The sequence below is a fragment of the Larimichthys crocea genome, unplaced genomic scaffold (genome assembly GCF_000972845.2).
Source record: "Larimichthys crocea isolate SSNF unplaced genomic scaffold, L_crocea_2.0 scaffold322, whole genome shotgun sequence".
NCBI classification, from domain to species: Eukaryota; Metazoa; Chordata; class Actinopteri; family Sciaenidae; genus Larimichthys; species Larimichthys crocea.
This window is the reverse complement of record NW_020854246.1, coordinates 82,012-108,470: the sequence shown is the minus strand read 5'-3', so window position 1 is coordinate 108,470 and position 26,459 is coordinate 82,012. Positions and strand designations below refer to the sequence as shown.

Genomic DNA, 26,459 nt, shown 5'->3' with positions numbered 1-26,459 from the left:
ATCGACACTGCCCTAGAGATGTCACATGACACATGCCGGTTATTATTGTAACAATTCTATAAAAAACGAGTAGTTTTTTTTAGGAATCATTTTTATTGTGAAAAGCTTGACAAATTATTCAACTTCTAACTGACTGATCACCTGACATCATCTGCATTTGAAACATGTAACAGTGATGTCATCCTGTCTCAGGTGTTGGACGTGTTTCAGGTTTTGGATCTTTTAGCTGGAGGTTGTGATTCATATTTTGGAGGATCCTCTGGTTCTTCGTCTTCTTCATCACTGCCCTCCTCATCATCCTCTTCCTCCTCTGCAGGTAAAACACAGGTGAATCAGAAAACCTGTTGACACTGATGCACCTGTCCATCATAAACTGTGACCTCCTGTTGATCCACTCTGACCTGTGATCAGGTGATCCACTCTGACCTGTGATCACCAGTGATCAGGTGACCCACTCTGACCTGTGATCAGGTGACCCACACTGACCTGTGATCAGGTGACCCACTCTGACCTGTGATCAGCTGAACGGTGTCTCTGTCATTCGTACGTCTGTTCTCACTCTATGTAACTTTGGGCTCCGGGTCGGGAGAAGTACGTAACGCTTTACGGCACTAAGTCACACAGCAGCAACTATTTCACTGATTCTGGTGAAACTGGATCATATTTTATGGAGGAAATGTCTCTGAGACTGAAGACAACACCCTGATTATAAACTCAGACAGGACACAGGTGACAGACAGGTGACAGGTAACAGACAGGTGACAGACAGGGGACAGACAGGTGACAGGTAACAGACAGGTGACAGACAGGACACAGGTAACAGACACGTGACAGAGAGGACACAGGTGACAGACAGGACACAGGTGACAGACACGTGACAGACACGTGACAGACAGGACACAGGTAACAGACACGTGACAGACAGGACACAGGTGACAGACAGGACACAGGTGACAGACAGGACACAGGTGACAGACAGGACACAGGTAACAGACAGGACACAGGTGACAGACACGTGACAGAGAGGACACAGGTAACAGACAGGACACAGGTGACAGACAGGACACAGGTGACAGACACGTGACAGAGAGGACACAGGTGACAGACAGGTGACAGACAGGACACAGGTGACAGACACGTGACAGAGAGGACACAGGTGACATACAGCACACAGGTGACAGACAGGACACAGGTGACAGACAGCACACAGGTGACAGACAGCACACAGGTGACAGACACGTGACAGACAGGACACAGGTGACAGACAGGACACAGGTGACAGACAGGTGACAGACAGGACACAGGTGACAGACAGGTGACAGACAGGACACAGGTGACAGACAGGTGACAGCCTGTTTGCCTTGCAGCAGCAGCAGTCAGCTCACCTTCTGCGCAGACTCCGGTTTTTTCCCGCTCCACCAGCTGGTTGAGGATCGATGACACGTTCAGGTGCAGCTCGTGCACCGCGGCGATCACGGAGCTCAGGTCGTTGTCCACGCGCACGCGCACGCGCACTTTCTGCCGCAGTCCGTCTCTGGACTTCAGCTCAGCACACACGGCCGCCATCTTTACCACAGCCTGACGTCAGCACGCAGCGTGTGCTGCCTTCAGGGACCGTCTGTAAATGTCAAGCAGCAGAATAAACAGCTCCAGAAGTCTTTGAACGTCTCTTCTTATTATCACCGTTAACTGGGGCCACGTGCGGTCAGCAGCGAGCCCACCTGAGGCGGCACACCTGTAGGTCAGCAGCTGATTACAGAAATAACTGACGTCACATGACACGTGAACGCACCACACGGCTCTGTAAGGTGAACTTCATCTGATGACGTCACAATAAACGGATATGTTTTTATTCAATTTGATTCTTTTTATTTCCGGTTTAAACGGGCTGACCTTTGACCCCGGGATGCCGCCAAATACAATCTGCGGAAATAAACCGGAAGTCGTCATTGGCGCTAGCAGCAGCTAGCGGTGTGCTAACAAAGCTCCGCGGATCAGCCCCAGCTGATTATTGATTATTGATCCGGTCTGTAGGTCTATAGGCGGACTCAGCCTGCTGCAAGGTCCGGTCCAAGGTCCGGTTCGGTTCTTCTTTGATTCGGTAAGTTTGTTTTTATTCACGTCACGTTAGTTAGCATGAGCTAACATGCTACATGGAGACAACGACGAGCTGATCATGTCCAGCTGTAGAGGACAGATGTGTCGTGTCCAGCTGTAGAGGACAGATGTGTCGTGTCCAGCTGTAGAGGGACAGATGTGTCGTGTCCAGCTGTAGAGGGACAGATGTGTCATGTCCAGCTGTAGAGGACAGATGTGTCGTGTCCAGTTGTAGAGGACAGGGACAGATGTGTCGTGTCCAGCTGTAGAGGGACAGATGTGTCGTGTCCAGCTGTAGAGGACCGGGACAGATGTATCGTGTCCAGCTGTAGAGGGACAGATGTATCGTGTCCAGCTGTAGAGGGACAGATGTGTCATGTCCAGCTGTAGAGGACAGATGTGTCGTGTCCAGTTGTAGAGGACAGGGACAGATGTGTCGTGTCCAGCTGTAGAGGACAGGGACAGATGTGTCGTGTCCAGCTGTAGAGGACCGGGACAGATGTATCGTGTCCAGCTGTAGAGGGACAGATGTATCGTGTCCAGTTGTAGAGGACAGATGTGTCGTGTCCAGTTGTAGAGGGACAGATGTGTCGTGTCCAGCTGTAGAGGACAGGGACAGATGTGTCATGTCCAGCTGTAGAGGGACAGATGTGTCATGTCCAGCTGTAGAGGACAGATGTCTCATGTCCAGCTGTTGGTAGTGTTGGAGAGGAGGTCCTCTCTGCAGAGCTGGAGGTCTTCAGGAGGTCTGTGAAGGTAGAGAGGGACGCCCCTGATCTGTAGGAACTGGTCGGATGTTCCACCAACGGGGAACAACAGACAGAAAAGTTTGGACTGTCCTGAGCGTACGGGTGGACAATAACGTACAGACAATAAACAAAGAGCAACGGACAAAAACAGTCAGTCAGTCAGTCAGTAGAGTCGAGCTTTTTGTCCTGAGAATGTTTGTCTAATCATTATATTTTGTTATATCATTTTGTTTGTTGATGTTGTTGTCTGGTTGTTGATGTTGTTGTCTGGTTGTTGACATCGTCTGGTTGTTGTCTGTCTGGTTGTTGATGTTGTTGTCTGGTTGTTGACGTCCTCTGGTTGTTGATGTTGTTGTGTGGTTGTTGTCTGTCTGGTTGTTGATGTTGTTGTGTGGTTGTTGTCTGTCTGGTTGTTGATGTTGTTGTCTGGTTGTTGTCTGTCTGGTTGTTGATGTTGTTGTGTGGTTGTTCTCTGTCTGGTTGTTGACGTTGTCTGTCTGGTTGTTGTCGTTGTCTGTCTGGTTGTTGTCGTTGTCTGTCTGGTTGTTGACGTTGTCTGTCTGGTTGTTGTCGTTGTCTGTCTGGTTGTTCTCTGTCTGGTTGTTGATGTTGTTGTGTGGTTGTTGTCTGTCTGGTGGTTGACGTTGTCTGGTTGTTGATGTTGTTGTGTGGTTGTTCTCTGTCTGGTTGTTGACTTGTTGTCTGGTTGTTGTCTGTCTGGTTGTTGACGTCTGTCTGGTTGTTGTCTGTCTGGTTGTTGACGTCTGTCTGGTTGTTGACGTTGTTGTCTGGTTGTTGTCTGTCTGGTTGTTGACATTGTTGTGTGGTTGTTGTCTGTCTGGTTGTTGACGTTGTCTGTCTGGTTGTTGACGTTGTCTGTCTGGTTGTTCTCTGTCTGGTTGTTGATGTTGTCTGGTTGTTGATGTTGTTGTGTGGTTGTTGTCTGTCTGGTTGTTGACGTTGTCTGGTTGTTGATGTTGTTGTGTGGTTGTTCTCTGTCTGGTTGTTGACTTGTTGTCTGGTTGTTGTCTGTCTGGTTGTTGACGTCTGTCTGGTTGTTGTCTGTCTGGTTGTTGACGTCTGTCTGGTTGTTGACGTTGTTGTCTGGTTGTTGTCTGTCTGGTTGTTGACATTGTTGTGTGGTTGTTGTCTGTCTGGTTGTTGACGTTGTCTGTCTGGTTGTTGACGTTGTCTGTCTGGTTGTTCTCTGTCTGGTTGTTGATGTTGTCTGGTTGTTGATGTTGTTGTGTGGTTGTTGTCTGTCTGGTTGTTGACGTTGTCTGGTTGTTGATGTTGTTGTGTGGTTGTTCTCTGTCTGGTTGTTGACTTGTTGTCTGGTTGTTGTCTGTCTGGTTGTTGACGTCTGTCTGGTTGTTGTCTGTCTGGTTGTTGACGTCTGTCTGGTTGTTGACGTTGTTGTCTGGTTGTTGTCTGTCTGGTTGTTGACATTGTTGTGTGGTTGTTGTCTGTCTGGTTGTTGACGTTGTCTGTCTGGTTGTTGACGTTGTCTGTCTGGTTGTTGACATTGTTGTCTGGTTGTTGACTTCTGTCTGGTTGTTGACGTTGTCTGTCTGGTTGTTGACTTGTTGTCTGGTTGTTGACGTCTGTCTGGTTGTTGACGTCTGTCTGGTTGTTGACGTTGTCTGGTTGTTGTCTGTCTGGTTGCTGCAGGTTTTTGAAAGCTGAGGATGTCGGAGGAGCAAACCGTCTCTCTGGTTGATGTTCTGGAGGAAGATGAAGAGTTGGAGGAAGAAGCTTCAGCTGTGTTGGCAGGAAGTGACTCTGATCACTGCTCGTATCCTCAGGTTAGTATGAAACTAATCTTCAAATGTCATCAAGCACCATCACACCTCCATGCTTCAGGGTGGGAACCACACAGCAGAGACCAGCCGTTTACAAAGACACGGTCTGAACTAGAACTCTCAGATTTGGACTCTCAGACCAAAGTCCAGGTGTTCTCTGCTCTGATGTCCATTCAAGTGTGTGTTGGTCTCCATCAGTCATTCAGACCATGAAGGTGATTCACACAGTCTGAACACTTCATGTTGAATGCTGTCTGCTGTTCATTGTTGATCTGTGATGAATTTATCTGCAGCAGAGCTAACTCTGTGTGTGTGTGTGTGTGTGTGTGTGTGTGTGTGTGTGTGTGTGTGTGTGTGTGTGTGTGTGTGTGTCTGTCTGTCTGTCTGTCTGTCGCAGGGCTATGTGAAGCGTCAGGCTCTGTACGCCTGTAACACCTGCACACCAAAGGGAGGCGAGGCAGCCGGAGTGTGTTTGGCCTGTTCATACAAATGTCATGAAGGTCACGACCTGTTCGAACTTTACACCAAGAGGTCAAACATGCTTTAAACATTTTATATGTTCATGTGAATCATCAACTTTATGAAATTTAATCTTCAAATAATCCAGATTAAAATCCTCAGAGTAACAATCTGATTTATTCTCTGTCATCTGATGTCACTCTTCCTCTCTGGTTTCTGTAGGAACTTCCGCTGTGACTGTGGAAACAGAAAATTCTCCGAGCTGCAGTGTAAACTTTACCCCGTGAGTTCAATGACCAGTACTGATGTTGTATGTTAACCCACAAAAATACACACAGGCTGATGCTGTGTAGATTAACACACACGTTAACCTGACCTGTGTTTGTAGTCCATACACTCGTTCTGTTGACGTGGTGTGTCGAGGTGACTGTCAGTCCACAATAGAATCCAGATAGATGTAGAAATAGAATAAATAGTAACAGTTAACCTGCAGCATCGACACACTGCAGACGTTATTCCCCGATAAACTGACAACACACACTCAGAAAGGAGACAGTGGGATACGTTATAGGTGATGAGGCTGTGCCCATCACCAGGTGATCTGAAGGGGGCAGTGAGGGGCTTAACATGTGTAAACATGATGAGGACACACAGGACAGCTGATGTAGTTGTCGTCCTGGTTTAACTTCGGTTGGTCTTAAAAACGACCTCTGGACATGAGGTCTCAGCTCAGGTGGTCATACAGCTCGTCCAGGGTTTGGTCAGTGTGTGGTGGACTTAAACCAATGTGAACTCCCTCAGGAGTAGGTAAGGGCGGGATCTGATCCTCAGGTGCTCCACGATAGAACAGCTAAATGAGGAAAGGAGGAGCTCGTCTGTCTGTTCAACATGTTTCTGTATGTGTGTGTGTGTGTGTGTTTCAGGAGAAGGACGAGGTCAACACTCTGAACAAATACAGTCATAACTTCTTTGGAGTTTACTGTACCTGCAGCCGGCCTTACCCAGACCCAGACGACCAGGTGAGACACACCTAACCCTTACCTGACCCCCACCTGTCCACCACATGTTGGTTCCATGATTTAAATATGTCTTTGTGTCCAGGTAGAGGATGAGATGATTCAGTGTGTGGTGTGTGAGGACTGGCTGCATGGCAGGGTAAGTCCAAGACGCAGGTAGCAACAGCACACCTGACAGTACACCCGACAGTACACCCGACAGTACACCCGACAGTACACCCGACAGCACACCCGACAGCACACCCGGCTGTACACCCGGCTGTACACCTGACAGTACACCTGGCTGTACACCTGACAGCACACCCGGCTGTACACCCGGCTGTACACCTGACAGTACACCTGGCTGTACACCTGGCTGTACACCTGACAGTACACCTGACAGCACACCTGGCTGTACACCTGACAGCACACCTGACAGTTCTACTGTCACTGTAACTATATTGTAACTTTGGTTACGGTGTTTGTTTACAGCACCTGGGCTGTGTGGTTCCTGACTGTGTGGAGCTTCAAGAGATGATCTGTGAAACCTGTATGAACAAAAACCCTTTCCTCTGGACCTACGCTGCTCACCTGGCAGGTAAGTACTCCTGTTACCAATGGTAACCAAGCAGATAAAGGAGGATTACAACTTTTATTGATAGCACTCCTTTCATATGTACAGATAACTAAGACACTGACACACGTGTCATTCAGGACAGGCTCTATAGACACACACTCCATCTGTGTGTTCAGGTGTGAGCATCATAATTTGGACCAATTACAGCCTAATAACAGACAACAGGTGTCCAGGTGTCTGTTCTATGATGTACTTCCTGTTCAGTTCCAGGTGCAACCGTAGAGGTGAAGGAGGAACCAGGAGCAGATGACTCAAACACAAACCTTCCTAACAAAGAAGATAAGGTGAGAGGATTAGGACGTCAGGTGGTTACCATGGTAACAGTAGGTATCATTACGTCCCATTCAGGCCATAGTGATCCATCTAAAGAGTTTCTGAGGTGTTTGGGTCCAACGACAAGAACTTCAGTTCTGTCTGAAACATCAGAAAGTTGCAGCTCATCAGTTTTTATATATTTTTATGTATTTATTATACATTTATCATATATTTATATATATTTTCTTAAAGCAGTTTAAAGCTTAGTTAACTGATTTATCTCAGGGGTCACCTGAACAATGATCACATGATGAGCCAATAGTGGACTATCATGTTCAGTTTGCAGCTTCTCACTAACCAATCATCTGTCAGTGTGATGATGTCATCCAGCCGAGCTGTAAGCGGAGCCGTGAGGACGCGGAGCCAAGCTGCAAACTGAAGCAGCTACAGGCGATTGGCCAGAAAAGGGGCCAATCAGGAGCTGTGTTCTGGCCCTCGACATGGCGCTCCAAACTCTGCTCCTGCAACACTTGCCAGGTAAAATTCATCTGAGCAGTGATGATGTCAGTGATGATGGGTTTGTTTAGTGTGTGTACCTGATGACTGTGCTTGTGTTTAATGTTTTCTTCAGGAGAGTCTGTCTGGTGCCAGTCTGTCCTTTCTGTTGGACGAGTCGGACACTGTCCTCGCCTACGAAAACAAAGGAAAGAACAACGAACAGACGCAACAAGGAAATGATCCTCTGATGTCAGCGCTTGACAACCTGAACCGAGTGCAGCAACTCGAAATTATTCACGGTAATCATGAAACGATTAGTCCTGCACACACGTCCTCACCGTCTGTTTCCTGTCTACCTTCTGTACATCCACCTGAAGACAAATCTGCCTCCACCACACATCGTCAAACTGCAGTCGATCACATGATGCACCAAACTTTAACCATGTCTCCGTTAAACAGACACAAACCTGTCTGTCCAGGTGGGATAAGACATTCGATCCTTGTTGTGGGTCAGTAAAGGATGCTTATTAACACTCCTACCATAATCTTCTTCCATTTACTGGCTATTTACTTCCCAATCCTGTAAGATGTCTGCAGACAGCCGCCTCCTGGCCTCATGGACCCCCTCCCGGCCTCATGAACCCCAGGCCCCATGGCCTCCTGGCCTCCTGGCCCCCTGGCCTCATGGCCCCCTGGCCTGATGATGGGTTTGTTTGGTCAGTTTACCTGATGACTGTGCTTGTGTTTAATGTTTTCTTCAGGAGAGTCTGTCTGGTGCCAGTCTGTCCTTTCTCCTTGCGTCCTGGCCTCATGGCCTCCTGGCCCCCTTGCGTCCTGGCCTCATGGCCTCCTGGCCCCCTTGCGTCCTGGCCTCATGGCCTCCTGGCCCCCTTGCCTCCTGGCCTCATGCCCCTATTGCCTCGTGGCCTCATGGCTTCATGGCCTTCTGGCCTTATGGCCTCCTGGCCCCCTTGCCTCCTGGCCTCCTGGCCTTCTTGCCTCCTGGCCTCCTGGCCTCATGGCCTCCTGGCCCCCTTGCCTCCTGGCCTCCTGGCCTCATGGCCTCCTGGCCCCCTTGCCTCCTGGCCTCATGGCCTCCTGGCCTCATGGCCTCATGACCTCCTGGCCCCCTTGCCTCCTGGCCCCCTTGCCTCCTGGCCCCCTTGCCTCCTGGCCTGATGATGGGTTTGTTTAGTTTGTGTACCTGATGACTGTGCTTGTGCTTAATGTTTTTATTCAGGAGAGTCTGTCTGGTGCCAGTCTGTCCTTTCTCCTGGCCTCCCAGCCTCATGGCCTCCTGGCCCCTCTTGCCTCCTGGCCTCATGCCCCTCTTGCCTCCTGGCCTCATGGCCCCTCTTGCCTCCTGGCCTCATGGCCCCCTTGCCTCATGGCTTCATGGCCTCATTGCCTCATGGCCCCCTGGCCTCATGACCTCCTGGCCCCCTGGCCTCATGGCCGCCTTGCCTCCTGACCTCATGGCCTCCTGGCCTCATGGCCCCCTTGCCTCCTGACCTCATGGCCTCCTGGCCCCCTGGCCTCATGGCCCCCTTGCCTCCTGGCCCCCTGGCCTCATGGCCCCCTTGCCTCCTGACCTCATGGCCCCCTTGCCTCATGGCCGCCTTGCCTCCTGGCCTCATGGCCCCCTGGCCTCGTGGCCCCCTTGCCTCCTGGCCTCATGGCCTCATGGCTTGGTTTTAAACTGAGAAGATTTTCCTTTCAGTAAAACTGATTGATCAGCTCATCCTGTCGTCCTCGTACAGTTACAGCAGATAACTTGAAGTCGTAGTCGTCAGATGTTTTTTATTGTCATATTGTTTCTCATGTTTTCTTTGTTCAATTGTGTCAGGATGAATTTCTTGTCTCATTTCTTACAGGAACAAATGAAAACATTTAAAAAGAACTGCATCTTTATTTTCTTATTTTTGTTTCAGGATACAACGACATGAAAACTGAACTGAAGGATTTCCTGCAGAGCTTTGCAGCAGAAGGAAAAGTGAGCACATGACTATCCACCTGTTGACCTTTGACCTGTTGTTGTTTGACTCCTGATGTCATGTGACTGTCTGTGCTCTGATAGGTTGTGACTCCTGAAGACATCCGCCAGTTCTTCGAACAGCAGCAGAGTCGGAAGAGACGGCGAGTCGATGCTGGACGCTTCTACAGTACCTGATGACCTTTAACCTCTGCTAATCTTGAAATAACCCTTTGACCTTTCCTGACCTCTGAAGGTCATCTTGCATCTTTTCTCTTCATGTTTCCTGTCACGGAGTCAGTTTTGTGGATTTTCTGGACATTTTAAAGTTTTTATGTTTTTAGCATCGTCTGTTTGAGGTCACCACGTTCATGTCTGTTTCCTTTTTAATGAAAACTAATAAAACTGAATCAATATGGAGTCTGATCATCAAGTCAATAAACCAAACTGCCACCAGAACTTGAGCTGGTTCCACAGGAGAGAAGCTTGATAGCTTGAGAGTCCAATTACAAGAACAAGAAGAGTTTAACATCAGAAAGTTGCAGCTCATCACTTTTTATATCCTTAAGGCATGCTTGGAATTTAGTTAACTGATTGGTTTCATCAGGCTTGATTGATAAATATAATTGGGTGTCGTCAGCATGACAATGAAAATTAAAGGAGTGATTCCTAATAACGTCCCCTAGAGGAAGCATATATAAACTGAGTAGAAGTGGTCCTAGCACAGAACCTTGTGGAACTCTGTGACAAACTTTGGTCTGCATGGAGGATTCATCATTGACGTGAACAAGCTGTAAACATAATATTTATCAGGTTCTACAGCTGTTCCTAAACTTCCTGTGTTAAATTAGTGCCTGTTGAGGGCAAGAGGTGATGAACTCTTCTCATTTGGGTGATCCAGGTTTTATTTCAGTGCAGTCTGGGTGTTGTAGTTGTTGGAACAAAGCTTTAAGTATTTCATGAACTGTAGTCGAGTAAAAGTATAAAATAAATGTACTTAGTTCCTTTATGATCCCGATGACTCACAGACTGTCTGTTCTGTGTTTGTGAGTCTGAGCAGATTTTAACCAGCAGGTCTGTTTCTACACATCAAACACAGTATGGACCTCCGTCACATCAAAGACCTCATGGACCTCCATCACATTAACACTTCCTCCTCCTCCTCTTTCTCCTCCTCTTCTCTCCTCCTCCTCGCCATTCTCACTCCACATTCAGTCTGAGCAAGCAGCTCAAAGCGAACACATCATCATCTGCACCATCAACAATAAACAACAAAGGAGCCAATCAAAGTCCAACAGGTGCTGCTCAGTCAGCAGGTGTTGGTTGCTGTGACGATGGTAAGCGCTGTCCTGAGGATGATGGGAAACGTTTCTGTGTCGACTCTGACTCGTCCAAAAGAAATCCTGAAGGATTCAAAGAAGATGATCTACAGCAAACCTCCCCGGAACAAGATTGGAGCGGTGGTGAGTCTCTGATAATGAAACATTAATCAGGGAATGGATTCATTCATTAACTAACTAATGAAGTAACCAATTAATGAATTTGTAAATAAAGTAACCTTTTGATGAATAACCAAACTGATTAACTAACAGAGGTGCTGTGAGTGTGTGAGAGTTTCAGGGTTCAAGTGAAGTTATACTTAAATATATTTAGTTATTCCTGAAGTTAATTATATACCTTTAATTATAGTTCTAGTTATTTTATTGTGTTGATGTGAAATCTGAAAGACTAGAATAAAGACTAAAGACCAGATCAAATACTAAAAACAGACTGAAATCTCGATTAGAGATTACAGATTTAAAAAGTCTAAAGTCTGTTTTTATTGTTTATCCTGATGATGTCATGTGATATTTCCAATGCCTCTGATTGGTTGTTTGTTGTCTTTAGGAAAGCTTCTTCATCATGTCTGTCTTTGCGGTGGCCATGTTGACTCCAGCTGCTTGGATCCTTCATCACCTGCCAGAGTACCACCAGAGGTCAAAACAGAGTCCAAAGACCTGAACATCATCTTCATCATCCTCATCATCAAAATATGGAACATGTAATAATAAATATTAAACTAAATCAAACAATCAGTCAGTTCAATAAGCATAAATATTCTGCATCTGTAGAACACAGCTGTCATTTCAAAATAAGATCAGCCTGTTCTGGATGTTGGATGTCATCTTTCTTCTTCTCTCTGGTACAAAGCAAAATTGTCCTGAAGTTTGTACAAACAGGAAGTGTTTGTGTGTTCAAAGATAAAATAAAGCTTCAGTTTGTGTGTTTGCGTTTGAGCAGGAAACGTCTCCATTTGTTTAGTTTATTCTGCTGGATTACAGAGTTAATCGCTTCCTGTTTGAGAAAATCAGTTCACACAGAGACGACGTGATCAGACCTGAAATACATAAACAAACTACAACACATGAACTCAGCTAGAACTTTAAACATCTTCCATTTTAATGTGAAATTCATTAATGACAGTAAAGATGCATCACTACAGGCAACTTTTTTCATCATTTAAACAAACAAAAAATCATGCAACAAAACCTGACATATAACAGCTCAGTCTAAACTGTAACGCCCAAATAAATACACACTCGTGTGAATGGCTAAAAATGAAGGAGACATCTGATTGGCTACAGATAAAATATAGATTCAACACTTAATGAATTATCAACATCCAAATATTTATAATCAGTTTTTGATGAAAACTGAAAATTCATTTAAATATATTTGTTGTCCTATGTTTATTCAAAACTAGAATCATAAGATAGAAAATATAAATAAACGTAAGTAAACATATATAAAATAAAAAAATATATAAAATATATTTTAAATTTATTTTATATATATATAGACAAATATATATACAACAATAAATATTGTGTGTAATTTTATGTTGAGTCCTTTATAAATCATTTTTTGAATCCCTCTGTGATAAGCCATCTGTGTGTAATGTGTGTGTGCAACACAAATATCAATAATAAATATTTCAATAATAAACTAGAATACAAGACACACAGAGAGATAGATAGACACACAGTAGATTAAAATGGGTCAGTTGAAACTGAACTCCTCATGTTTCCTTCCAGCCAAAGAAAGTTGAAAACACTGAACACTCATCTGATATTTTAAAGATGGAGGTAAATCATGAGCTGAAATGAGTTGAAGGTTCCTGGCAGTCGTTCAATAATAGGTGGTTGCTATGCTCTTTGGTATGATTGCTGTTTTTTAAAATATGAATAATGATGAAAGTCACTTCCAGCAACAATGAAAATGAGATATTATTAATAATGTTTTGGAGGAGCTCCATACTTTCAAGAGAGGCTTGAAAAAACTTAAATGGGTTAAACTGGTAGAAGTGTATGACCAAAACAAATATTAGTTTGCCTTCACTCATCCTCAAGTCCCTCGTCATGTATCAGGAAGCGGATCAAACCTCCAGGCAGTGGTAACTTCTTCAGATGTCGATGTCCAACCAGCTGCAAAATCTGCAACCTACAAAGGTGCAGAAGAGGACGCGGGGGAGCTGGAAGATAACCAGACAAACCAGTAACATAACCATAAACTACGAGACAAACCAGTAACATGACCATAGACTATGAGACAAACTATTACCATGACCGTAAACTACAAACTATGACTATGTTTACTGACCCGACCACCTGATTAATCAGTTATTGACTCACCTGCTTTGTCTTTGATCACACTCCAGTCTGGGTAACTGTTCAGGTGTTCCATCAGTCTGGAGCAGAGAGTTACATGGCCAACATAGTCCAATAGAACATCAATGATTGGTCCAGCCCAACGACAGATACTCGGGATGGAGATCATCTCACAGAACTGTCAATCAATTACACAAACAAACTTTTCTTTTACATGGGACTTGTCAGAGTTTCTCTGAAAGTGAAACTGTCTAACTTAAACAGTTTAAAATGTTTTGACCTTTTTGGTTCTTTTTCAACCACTTTGGTTCTTTTAGGTTCTTTTTGGACCTGTTGGGGGTTTTTTTTTTGACCTTTTTGGTTCGGTTTGGTTCTTTTTCCTTCAACAACGCTGTTGTGTATTGAAACATTTAAAACAGACTCAGTTCACCTGAACACCTGTTGTTTCCTGTGCCACTGGCAGGACTTGAAGGTCACCCCTCTCTGATCGGGTGGTTTTGAGTGGTGGATGAGGTTGACTGCCATAGACACAGTCAAAGCAGGAGAGGGCATGGCCTCCGTTGTCCAGCAGGTACTTAAACATGGGCAGGTATTTCATGGAGAATATGTAGACAGCAGGGAAGGTAGTGGGGTGTGTGGGGATGTCAGCGTTGATGTCAGCCCCATGCTCCACCAGTAAGGTGATGATTTGGATGCAGCCCATCCTTGCTGCCACCATCAGCGGCGTAAACACATCTAGGTTTGGGTTGGCACCAGCCTCCAGCAGCATACGCACTGCATCAATGTTGCTGTTAATGACAGCAAAGTAGAGCACTGTACTGCGGTGGTCCTCATACAGCTTAGATCGTTCATTAGACAGCTGAGCATTAACATCGAAACCCGCCTCAATCAGAACCTCTAGGACATCATTACGATTACGTTCAGCTGCAAGGTGGAGTGGACTGATGCCAGTCCGCCAGACTCTGACCTTACTGGTGACTGTGATCAACATGGAGACAATTCTGGAAAGAGAAAAGAATTAGACCAGAACAACCCTTGACCTGTAGGGAATTGGAATTAAAATCAAGTAGCTAATAGTCAGTGTACCTACGTGTCACTTCCTCTTTGGGCAGCAATGTGAAGTGGTAATAACCCATTCTTTCCTGGTTTGTTGGCATCTGCTTTTTGAGAGACGAGGAGCTCAATGATTTCTTCATGTCCATTTTTAGCAGCTTCATAGAGAGCAGTGGCTCCGTCAGGAGCCTGACTGTCAATGTCTGCACCTGCAGAGAAACAGTAGTTAGCAGTAGTAGTTAACAGGTAGCAGTAGCAGTTAGCAGTTAATAGTTAGCAGCAATCTGAGAAGATAAACTGTCTTGTTCATGTACCGTGTTTCACAAGTAAGCGCAGTGTTGCCAGCTGCCCGGCCTGAGCTGCAGTAAACAGCGGTGAGATGCCATACGTGTTGGTGAGGTTGTGTTTGGCTCCAGCCTTCATCAGCATCTCACAGATCTCCACATTGTTTTCATACACGGCTTCCTGCAGGGGGGTCCAACCCTGAATACAGTGAGTGTTCACTGCTACACCGTGGTTCAACAAGACTGCCACCAATCTAGGGCTGTTCCTCTCACAGGCTGCAGAAGAAATGAAAAAGAGTCATGGGTCACCCAAAACACAAACCAAAAACTACAGGAAATACAGAAACAGGTATACCCTAACCATGGAGAATCCAGCTATCTGATTGGTTCTCAGGTGTCAGTTAAAGTCATATACATATGTAGACTCAAAGTTAGTCCAGGCAAACAGTGAAATCAGCAGTTACTCTGGATAAATGCATCACCTAAATAAACAAAATGTCTGTCCACCCATCCATCCACAGGGCACATAGAGACAAACAACCATTCACACCAATTAACCTGTCCAGGTTCATGTGTTTGGACTGTAGGAGGAAGCCAGGGTACCCAGAGAGAGCCCACGCAGACACAAGGAGAACATGCAAAGTCCACACAGAGAGAACCAGCTGAGGTTTAAACCAGGAACCTTCCTGCTATGAGACAACAGTGCTAAACACTGCACCACTGTGCCACCCAAAGCAAAATTTAAAATGTTAAATATAAGCCTAACCTTAATCTTAGAGTGAATGATTTTAGAGACAGTCTAGTCTAACAGGTGAATTTACGGTCTGATCAGGTCAGGTCTGATCCAGATCAGCCAACAGTCTAGATTTTGAGCAGTAGGTGGCATCGGTAGGTTAGCATCAATGATGACTTGCAGTCTTTTGTAATGGTTGTAGATGAGGCCCTTAAAGATTCCCATTCTTTTTGACAAAAAGCCTCCAGGTCCTGTAAATTCTTTGGTTGTCTTGTGTGAACTGGACATTTGAGATGTGGCTCAATGATATTGAGGTCCGAAGACTGTGAAGGACACTGGATCCATATTTTTTTCTGCTGGAGCTACCGAAGGTTCAACTTGTCTTTTGGATCATTGTCATGTTAGAAAGTCCCATGGTGTCCCATGTCCAGCCTTCAGCCATGAATACAGTCCTCCAGTATTTGAATTTGCCATCAGAGCAGACATTTACCTCAATGCTTCACAGGAGGGATGGTTGACTGACTTTTGTGACCATAAAGTTCCATTTTAGTTTCATTACTCCAAATGACTTTGAGGCTTGTGTTGATGCTGTTTGGCCATTCAGACAGAACCATCTTTTTTCTGGAAAATCAACTGTGCAGCTTGTTGGAATACCTCCTTATTGTTCACCTTCACACAGCCACAACACTTTTTTGCAGAGAGGTCTGGATATAGCTTGTGGGGTTTTGTTTGCATCCTGTCCAAATTTTCTTGCTAGTTGTCTTTGTTGGTCATCCTGGTCGGCCTTGGTATGTACAGAACTTAATTTCCCACTTCTTTATCAGTGTTTAAACACTACTGATTGATTCAAATCTTATTTTCTTGTCTTGATTTATAATGTTCAACTACCTTTTCTTGAAGGTTTGACAGTTCTTTTGTTCAGAATACAGAAAAGTTAGTGCAGCTGAGAATTTTTTCTCATTTATATACAGACACTAATTCAGAGGTGTAGAAATGTACCTTTAATTGCCATTAAAGCCTGTGTGCAAATGGTATCTAACGTATTTATCAGGGTATCTAAAATGTTGATCAGGGTATCTAAAATGTTGATTGAATGATTTCAGTTGTTATGACGATTTAAAAAGGACACAATAATATGATAAGGAATGGCTTCATCTGACCACTATCCCTGAAAAGAGAAAAAAAGAAAGAAAAGGTTTTTCCATGATCAGTCTTTTTTTCCAAAAAATGGCCAATATTTTACAAATTCTGCTAGGATGATGTAGATTCATGAGGGCAACTTAATCTTTAGACAATGTCCTGGATGTAGGATGGCTCTGAGCCATTGGCAACATTGTAGATAAGCTACCAGTCACTGGTGCTGGGAAGGGAGATGATTCCCCAGAAGGAAGCGCAGCGTGGTCTTGTTGAAGTTGAGCTTCGGGTGTTGACATCACTGAGAGGTCAGCTAGACACACAGAGATTCGTGCTGCCACCTGAGTTTCAGACCGGGAAAGAGACAGAATTATTTCAATTAGTTGGGTGTATAACAAAGCAGAGTGACTTGGTGTACAGAGGGGATCCAGAACAGAACCTCTCCAAGTCACCCTGTAACTGCGGTCCTTGAAGCAGGATGTGAACAGGGACAGTGGAGAGCCTGCCAGACACTCCCAGTTCTTGGAGGGATTGGGGAGGATCTGGTGGTTTGCAGTGTGAAGTTCCTCTCCTAAGGTTAGTTAGAGGTAGGATCTCTCTGCTTTGAGACCAGACTGGTGGGAGTCAAAAAGTTTGTTCTGGTGGAGAGTTTAGGTGACAGGAGTACATAGGCTATCCTGAGATTCAGTTTTGGGGGTTTTGCTACTGGGAAATATGTCAGGATCAGGATTGGTACTCAGTTGGTACTCTGTTTTGTACTCTGCTGCCAAGAAACTCTCCAATGAAGGCAAAATCCTATGAAAAATCTGATAAACACCAAAAAACAGAATTTGCATTTCCTATTTTGCAATAAAATAATCACCTCCATTACCACCTCCTTGGTTTGTGTCCAGAGTTTAACATTTTCTTCTTCTTTAGTAAACCCACTGTATGACATCAGGTGCACTGTGACTCTGGCATCACTTTCTATTCTATTTCTTTTACCTTTGTAGAGTGGAGTCTCTCTATCGTAGTTTGGGAGTTCGGCATCTGCCCCATTCTCCAGCAGTACCTCGACACATTGCAGGTGATTTCGGCTGATGGCAAGCAGCAGTGCTGACTCCCCACGTTCTGTTTGCTTGTTGATCATCCCTGGCTGAGCTGAGCACAAAAACACAGACAGTAGACCTTTTTCTGGACTTTGATGTCACTGGTGTCTCAGATGTCTTAGTGTTTGTGTATCTACCTGATAGCAGGACTCTTAGACAGATGTCCTTGCCATACCATGCCGCCTGGTGAATGGCGAGCCAGCCCGGTTTACTTGGCAGCATCAGGTTTGTTTCTGGACGCATCACCAAAGCTTTCACTCTTCTTGCATCACCATCAAGGATTGCTTTGAACAGAGGCTCCTCCTCCCTGCATAAAAATTACCCATCAGCCACCTGTCTTACCTGTTGGTACAAGGCTCTGACACAGTTTATGTTTTAAATTATTCCTCCCAGCTGATGGGTGCTTTATTTCTGCTCCACTGTATTAATTGATAATGATTTTACAATAATTTCAGTACTTATTTATCTTTAGCTTGACAAAGTTACAATTAAGGGCCAGTACACCCAAATAATGACACTCCTTGTGGTTTATTCCTTTAATAACTGGCATATATGATACATATATGAAACATGCTTCCATATCAGAGGTGTCACAATATATTAGTAATGACATTAAAAAGTAATAAATAATAAATAAATATAATTAATTTCATAATTTAATGTATGATAATACTGCATGTGAACAATCCCTCTTTAATGCTGGGTTAGTATTATTCATAACTCGATTTAAGAAGAACTAGCCTCAGATTGAGACTTTCACTGTAGTTTCTTCTTTATGTTGTCAAATTGTTTCCATGTCTTTCTGCTCTATCTTTGTGGTTCCCACAAAATTTATCACATATTAGCTGTAATGTCATTATTGTAAAATTTACTTTGACCTCAACAGAACAGCACTTTACTCACTCTTCAGGTTCTGGAAAGATGTGGACCAGACTGCCATCAATTCTGCGATATGCCACCATCCTCTTCCCGTAACCGGTCCTGAAGTGACTGACTATCCCATCAAACGTCTTCCTGCCACAACACCACCAAGACAAAAGCCAATCAGAGAACAAAATGGACAGTTCATCTATCTCAAGACCTTAGTCTGCACACTGTAAATTAAGCTGGAACTCAAACCAATTGGGTCCTAGTTGAGTTAAGTTAAGTGGAGTTTAGATTTTGTTTTTGTTTAGTTTAGCTTAGTTTAAGGTCAGATTTAGTTTATGTTTAGTTTAGATTTAGTTTAGGTAAATAAGTAATATTTATTTATTTATTTATTTCACATCTCAATGACAACCATCATCAGCTAACAACATTCAAGACAAACTTACGGATCAGGAGGTCTTTCATTTGGAGGGTTTGGAGAACTGTAGTGTGCTGTGGTTGGAAATGGATTATGGGAGTTTGAGTTTTCAGGTGGATTATGAGAATCGTCATTTGCAGGTGGGTCATGAGAGCTGTATCCAGGTTGGTTGGGGTTTCTGGCTGTAGCGTTCAGGTTCTCATCATGAGGTGGGTCAGGAGGTGTGGAAGCAGCGGCAATGGTCACATTGGCGGGATTGCAGTGTATGTCAGTCAGACTACGCTCGATGGCGAGCTGCAGTAGCTCGTCATCACTCAGGTTACTGCAGAGAGAATATTCTTCAGAGAAAAGACTTGAAGCTGTCGATCTAGACCAAGATATGTTGGCTGATGCCATGGTGGAGCCAATGTGGTCCTACAATGATGAGTTCACTGTCTGAAACAAACAGTCAACAACAGAACAGAAAAAAGGTCAGTCTTGCTATGATCACTGTTGGGTTGTGCATGATATGCACTAGTGACTAAACTGAGATAAAACTTTAAATAAGTACTGACAGTAAACAATGAAAAGTACTCACTTCTTGTGTCTGTATAAATCCAATGATTTCTTTTAATGAATACAAGTTGCTTTTATCTGTCTGTTGTGCTGTCTGTAATGGAGGCTATAGGACACTGTGTGGACCAGGTTGGGGGTTGGAGGCGGGTCTTCCTTGAGGTCTATTTTAGGAACCTGCAGTTTGAATTTGTTGAGCAGCTGAACTCTGATCTGGACTCAATGTTACCATTCCTACGAAGATCTGTGTTATCTTTGTCATCCTTAATCTGTTCAAGTCAATATGTAATCTATCAAAAATTTGTTTTGTTTTTTTCTTCATTTTTCTCTTATAATCAGAATGTATACAAAGGCAAATTCTTTGTATGTGAAAACCTGAAATATGTGTCTGTGTTGTTTTTATTGTTGTTTTGCTGCAGTTGTTGTTTGGCTGTGGTTATTTTTGTTGCTGTTATTCTCACTGTGGTTGCTGATCATGTTGTTGTTGCTATTCTTGTGTGTGTGTGTGTGTGTGTGTTTTTTTTTTTTTTTTTTTTTTTTTTTTTTTTTTTTTTTTTTTTTTTTTTTTTTTGCTGTTCTAGTAGTTGTTGTTTCTGTTGGTTGTGGTTTGAAGTTATTGTTTTGTCAGCCCCTTATTACACACTGAACTGAAGCAGTCATTAACTAGCTGATGTAAGTAGCTTGCTGACTAAACTAGTAGCTGATAAACTGGTTCTAACCAAGTTAAACTTGAATAACCTCTGTGTTCTTTTATCTATTTTTAGCTGCAGTGAAACGATTGAGGTCAGAGCTGATCTGCATGAAGTTTCATTGTCAAATAAAAACTTTATTAAATCAGCAGGCTCGATGTCAGGTCACCTGCAAACAGTGGTGTCTCTTGGTCCTCGTTGGTTATGTTTGGGTCAACACAGAAATGTTTCCTGGACCAGCAGACAGCAGCAGAGCTGTCTGAAGGTTTAAAGTGCACCTGCTCACTGAATCAGGATGAGTCAGGACAGACATAGGTCAAAGATTAAACTGGTACATCTAGGGTGCCAGCTGTTATAAGGCCATAAACTGTTGGCTTGTATGGAAGCCTTCTTTAGATGTCAATAATTACTTTGTACAGATGAGGCTGCTTGGTCAGTTTGGTTGGTCAGATCACCAAAATAAGTTAGTCTGTACATTCTTAATACCTCTAAGCATGCTGTCTCTAGCTTTACTGTGTCAAGCTCTAGGGAGAGTTTAACCACAGTCCTTCAGCAGACCTGAGACTTCAACCTGAGGCCACTACAGCAGCTGAATACCTGCCCTGTCTTCAGAGTATCACATATCCATTGTTTGCTCATCTTGGGAAGCTGACAAATCTAGTTAGGGCATGTAGTCATATAGGACACGGTATTAAGTAATTTCCTAAATCTTATGAGCACTTATACAATCCTGAGTCATACTGATTCTTTAAATCTATCAATGAATACCTCCATCAATAGACATGCATAAAAAGCTGCTTAACAGGCCTGGTGAGGAATTACAGAGGCTTTTAATGATCTACAAAAAACAAGGCCCAGAGGCCCAATGGTCTAACTCCTGACTTTTATCAAACTTTCCAGAATCTGCGGATATACCCTTTACTGTTGGTTCACTCATTTAAATCTGGAGGTCTGTCTGATGGATGGATGAAAAATCTCATTCCTTTTAAAATATTCTCATCCTTGTTGTCTGGCCCTGTCCTGTTGTTTACCCTAACTCCTGTGGTTTGCCCTTGCCCCTGATGTCTGCCCTTGTCTCTGGCTTAACTCCTGTTACATGGTCTCACCCTTGTTGTTTAATCTTACCCCTGATGTTTGGCCTTGACCCTGTTGTTCGGTCTCACCCCTCCTGTTTGCCTGCTTGCCCCTAGATTTGATATAAAGTGTTTCTGGGCTGTGCATGTTTCACAATAAATTGACTGTGCGTCAACAGCAGCAGTAATTTGAGGTCGGCCTCGTTAAAATTGGCTGAACATGCTACAAAATGTGGGTCAGTTAAATGTGATATCAGTGCCTGTGGGGTCAGTTATATGTGGCATCAGTAATGGTGAGTGGAAAACAGGAGGTCAGTGGTGTGTTTTTCTATGTCCTAAAGCCAGAACATTCAAACATTCTCAGATCTCATGATCTGCAGATGATACATCACAAACATATTTTTATGTAATAAACTGAATAAAGAAAATAGACAAAACAAACATTAATTTAGGTCACTCACATTTATATGCCTTCCTTAAAACTGACTCTTTAAAACTGAGATGTCTTGTGCTGTTAACTCTGTTTTTACTGGTCCCTCCACCATAAAACAACCAAAAACCTATAACAAAACATATAACATAATCTATGATACAACTTATTACATAACATAAGCTATGACATAACCTGTAACATAACATAACATAACATCCATCCATCCATTCTCTTCTGCTTATCTAGGGTCAGGTTGTGGTGGCAGCTCTACTGAGCCATCTATTCCTTTAGGTCTAAGTAGCAATGACTTCATGAGCTTCTTTAATGATAAAATTATAATTATTAAAGACAAAATCCATCACCTCTTGCCCTCAACAGACAAACTGATTTGCATTGTGATACAGCAAGTTTGGAAACAGCTGTAAAACCTGATATGTATTTAGACTGTTTTTCTCCCATCGACCTTCATCAAATAACTTTAATCATTTCTGCAGCTAAGCCGTCAACCTGTCTCTGAGACTCCATCCCAACCAGGCTGCTCAAGGATGTTTTACCTCTAGTTAGTCATTCTCTATTGGATACGATTAATCTGTCTTTATTATCAGGATATGTACCACAGTCCTTTAAGGTAGCTGTAATTAAAGCTCTTCTTAAAAAGCCCACTCTAGACCCAGAGGTCTTAGCCAACTACAGACCGATATCAAACCTTCCCTTTCTGTCTAAGATACTTGAGAAAGCTGTAGCTAATCAGCTCTGTGACTTTCTCTATAACAATAGTCTATTTGAGGATTTCCAGTCAGGATTTAGAGTGCATCATAGCACAGAGACCGCATTAGTCAAAGTTACAAATGACCTCCTAATGGCATCAGACAAAGGACTCATCTCTGTACTTGTCCTGTTAGATCTTAGTGCTGCATTTGACACCATTGACCATCAAATTCTTTTACAGAGACTGGAACATCAAACTGGCATCAATGGAACCTCCCTTTATTTATCGATCAAGCCTGATGAAATCAATCAGTTAACTAAACTCCAAGCATGCCTTAAGGATATAAAAAGTTGGATGACCTACAATTTTATGATGTTAAATTCAGACAAAACTGAAGTTCTTGTAATTGGACCCAAACACCTCAGAAACTCTCTTTCTAAATAAAATCAAATAAAATCAGATTTTATTTGTACAGCCCAAAGTCACAAAGTCCATTTTCCTCTGAGGCTTTATAATCTGTACAGGGAGTGACACCCTCTGTCCTTAGACCCTCGGTTCCAGTGAGGAAAAACTTGCCCACAAAAACCTTTAACAGGGAAAAAAGGTGGAAAAAACCTCAGGAAGAGCCACAAAGGAGGGATCCCTCTCCCAGGACGGACAGACGTGCAATAGATGTCACGTGTACAGAACAAGACTGATAAAATGACAATGAATTACAATGACTGATAAAATAATTACAGTAGCAGTGGTACCTGTGATAGAGATAGAGAGACACAGATGCTCAGCAGCAGCAAATCATCAACTAACTATAAACTGTAATGGAGATATGGCAGCAATAATGACAGTAGTAATATGTGTAGTGGACGTCGTGCAGGACCACAGCAGCAGCCACGATCCACGAGAACCTGCTGGACTTTCCAGAGACTTAGTTACTTTAGATGGGATCACCCTGGCCTCCAGCTCCACCGTAAAGAATCTTGGAGGGTTTTTTTTTCAGGATTTGTCCTTTAACGTCACATAAAACAAATTTCGAGGACTGCATTCTTCCACTTACGTAACATCGCCAAAAAATTAGACGCATCGTGTCTCAGGCGGATGCAGAAAAACTAGTCCACGCATTTGTTACGTCAAGGCTGGACTATTGTAACTCTTTGTTATCAGGCTGCTCCAATAAGTCTCTGAGGACTTTGCAGTTAATTCAGAATGCTGCTGCACGTGTTCTGACAGGAACCAAGATCAGAGATCACATCTCTCCCATTCTGGCTTCCTTGCATTGGCTCCCTGTTAAATCTAGAATAGAATTTAAATTCTTCTCCTTACTTACAAAGCTCTTCATGGTCAGGCACCATCATATCTAAAAGAGCTCATAGTACCTTACTACCCCTCTAGAACACTGCGCTCTCAGGACGCTGGGTTCCTTGTGGTTCCTATAGTCTCCAAAAGTAGTTTGGGTACCAGAGTTTCAGCTATCAGGCTCCTCTTCTGTTGAACAAGCTACCATTCTGGGTTCAGGAGGCAGACATGGTCAACACTTTTAAGAGTAGACTGAAGACTTTCCCTTTTGATAGACACCCCCCCTCTCCTCTCTCTCTTTCAGGGTTATGCCTAGTCAGGCATGGTATTGGGTGAAGATGCAGTCACATCTTCCTTTACTAAAAAACTCTACTTAAACCCTCTCTCTTTCTCTCTCCCTCTCTCTATCACCATCACCACTACCATCTGTAAACATACAGTACATGTCTCATTAATGCATGTCACTAACTAAACTTCTTCCCTGGAGTTTCTGTCTCTGTCGTCCAGCAGGTTCTCGTGGATCGTGGCTGCTGCTGTGGTCCTGCATGACGTCCACTACACATATTATTACTGTCATTATTGCTGCCATATCTCCATTAGAGTTTATAGTTAGTTGATGATTTGCTGCTGCTGCTGTGCATCTGTGTCTCTCTATCTCTCTCTATTTATCTATCTATCCCCCTCTCTCTCTCTATCTGCCCCTCTCTATCATTAACTCAACCGGTCGTGGTGGATGACTGTCTACCAATTAGTTTGGTTTCTGCCTATTAAAAGGAAGTTTTTCCTCGCCACCAGAGCCAAGTGCTTGCTCATGGTGGAACTGTGGGTATCTGTAAATAATATTATAAAGAGTACAGTCTAGACCTGAATACAGCCGAAAAGCAGCTTTATCTTAAAGCTGAAGTCACCACAACCTACATGGTAATGTTTTGTTTTGTCATATCTTTATGTTTACAATAAATAGGAACCTCACCCAAAAACAGAAGAAACCTTTGCACATTATTTTGTTTTGCCTGGACTGCGTGAAGAACAATTCTCGAACTACCATTAGTGACTAATCCAGTTTCTTTTTGGTTGTCACAACACAGTATGTTTTAAAAATAAAAAGAGCAGTACAGCTGTGCAGTGATAGTAATTACAGAATCAGAATCAGAAATACTTTAGTAATCCCAGGGGGAAATTATTTTTGTTACATACTCCAGGTATTCAAACAGACAAAACAACATATGCAAACAAGTAAACATCAATATATATATATATATCCGTATCTAAAATAACCAAGTATAAAATAAATTTATAATTAAAAGTATATAAATAATGTGCAACAGCTGCCAAAAAGTGATTGTCGTGTTTGTGTCAGATTACAGTATGGGGGGGTGTCTGACTCACTGGGGAGGTGTTATAGAGTTTAACAGTCAAATGTTCACAAATGTGCAATGTCACAGTATTGGGGCAGCCACGATCCATGGAACCTGATGCAGACGGGAGCACAGAACTCTGGGAAAGATTTAAGTTAGTAACATGCATTAATGAGACATGAATGTTTGCAGGTGGAAGGGGAGAGAGAGCTTAGTGCATCATGGGAAGTCCCTGGCAGTCTAGTCCTATAGCAGCATAACTAAAGATGACCTGAGCCAGCACCAACTATAAGCTCTTCAGAAAGGTAAAGTTCATTGAAGTGCAAAATTTCAGCTTTATTTAATGGGTACTTTAAATTTAGTTAAACCAAAAAAAAAAAAATGAAACATTTATGAATTGCAGCCATTTTTATCACACACTTTGTTCATAAGTTGTGCTGTAAAGCAGTTAGCGAATACAGTGATAAACTTGTGCTGTACAGTAATCTGTGATACAGATATAAAGTTGTGCTGCTGCAGTAATCTGTGATACAGATATAAAGTTGTGCTGTACAGCAGTCAGTGATTACAGTGATGAAGTTGTGGTAACAGCAGTCAGTGTTACAGATAGTAGTTGTGCTGTACAGCAGTCAGTGATTACGTGATGAAGTTGTGCTGTACAGCAGTCAGTGATTTAGTGATGAAGTTGTGCTGTACAGCAGTCAGTGATTGCCAGTGATGAGTTTGTGAGTTCATTGTCACTTTTATCAGTCATTGTAAGTGTACAATATGTTGTGTTGATTTGTCCTGTCACGTGACATCAATTGCAGTCTGTCCGTCGGGAGAGGGATCCCTCCTCTGTGGTTTCCTGAGGTTCTTCCCCATTTTTCCTGTTAAAGGTTTTTTGTGGGAGTTTTTCCTACTCGAACAGGGCAGTCTAAGGACAGAGGGTGTCACTCCTGTAAAGTGTAAAGCCCTCTGAGGCAAAAATGTATTTGTGACTTGGCTATACAAATAAAATGATTGATTGAATTATTTGAAGTTTAAAGCGTCGGGTGATTACAGTGAATTATGTGCTGTACAGCAGTCAGTGTTACATGATGAAAGTTGTGTGTACAGCATAGCAGTCGTGATTACAGTGATGAGTTGTGCTGTACAGCAGTGTGTTCCAGGATTGTCAGGTGTGTAAGCAGTCAGAGTGATTACAGTGAGTTGTGCTGTCTCAGCAGTCAGTGATTGCAGTAGATGAGTTGTTTTGCTGTACAGCAGGTCAGTGATGTGAGATTGATGCTGTGTATGAAGTTGTGCTGTAAAGCAGTCGTGATTACAGTGAAGTTGTGCTGTACAGCAGTCAGTGATTACAGTAATGGGAGATGTGCTGTACAGCAGTCAGTGATTACAGTGAAGTTGTGCTGTACAGCAGTCAGTGATTACAGTAATGGGAGATGTGCTGTACAGCAGTCAGTGATACAGTGATGAAGTTGTGCTGTAACACACTGTGATTACAGTAAGTTGTGTGTTACAGCGTCAGTGATTGCAGTGATAAGTTGTGCTGTAAAGCAGTCGGTGTTACGTGGATGGGAGATTGTGCTGTAAACGCAGTCAGGGATTACAGATATAAAGTTGTGTGCTTACAGCAGTCGTGATGTACCAGTGTGAAGTTGTGCTGTAACGCAGTCCTGATT

The 26,459-nt window shown here is 43.4% G+C and overlaps 3 protein-coding genes and 1 long non-coding RNA gene across 5 annotated transcripts; 2 read left to right on the top strand and 2 right to left on the bottom strand.

Annotated features, from left to right (window-relative positions):
- Positions 1-73: 73 nt before the first annotated feature.
- LOC109140277 (death domain-associated protein 6) lies at positions 74-1,750 on the bottom strand. Its single transcript, XM_019266690.2, has 2 exons — positions 1,386-1,750; positions 74-310 (listed from the first exon to the last, which is right to left on the bottom strand). Exons 1-2 carry the CDS (start codon positions 1,564-1,566, stop codon positions 207-209), a joined length of 285 nt encoding a protein of 94 aa, XP_019122235.1. The 5' UTR covers positions 1,567-1,750; the 3' UTR covers positions 74-206.
- ubr7 (ubiquitin protein ligase E3 component n-recognin 7) lies at positions 193-9,884 on the top strand. 2 transcript variants are annotated; one of them, XM_019266688.2, is made up of 12 exons: positions 193-316; positions 4,518-4,651; positions 5,046-5,179; positions 5,330-5,390; positions 6,031-6,126; positions 6,209-6,262; positions 6,595-6,700; positions 6,944-7,023; positions 7,367-7,531; positions 7,626-7,791; positions 9,424-9,485; positions 9,570-9,884. In XM_019266688.2, the coding sequence occupies exons 2-12, from the start codon at positions 4,535-4,537 to the stop codon at positions 9,660-9,662; spliced, it is 1,134 nt and encodes a 377-aa protein (XP_019122233.1). In that variant the 5' UTR covers positions 193-316; positions 4,518-4,534; the 3' UTR covers positions 9,663-9,884. The 2 variants fall into 2 exon arrangements, with proteins under 2 accessions (XP_019122233.1, XP_019122232.1); XM_019266687.2 differs by lacking the exon at positions 193-316 and adding an exon at positions 1,954-2,101.
- Positions 9,885-10,163: 279 nt separating this feature from the next.
- On the top strand, positions 10,164-11,750 carry LOC113744942 (uncharacterized). The gene is made up of 2 exons (XR_003461911.1): positions 10,164-10,927; positions 11,352-11,750. It is a non-coding gene; the product is annotated as an uncharacterized LOC113744942 (long non-coding RNA).
- Positions 11,751-12,673: 923 nt separating this feature from the next.
- On the bottom strand, positions 12,674-19,375 carry asb2a.1 (ankyrin repeat and SOCS box containing 2a, tandem duplicate 1). Its single transcript, XM_010750098.3, has 10 exons — positions 19,266-19,375; positions 18,717-19,123; positions 18,307-18,417; positions 17,541-17,710; positions 17,300-17,455; positions 14,479-14,724; positions 14,202-14,373; positions 13,542-14,112; positions 13,136-13,289; positions 12,674-12,975 (listed from the first exon to the last, which is right to left on the bottom strand). The coding sequence occupies exons 2-10, from the start codon at positions 19,082-19,084 to the stop codon at positions 12,839-12,841; spliced, it is 2,085 nt and encodes a 694-aa protein (XP_010748400.1). The 5' UTR covers positions 19,085-19,123; positions 19,266-19,375; the 3' UTR covers positions 12,674-12,838.
- Positions 19,376-26,459: the final 7,084 nt, after the last annotated feature.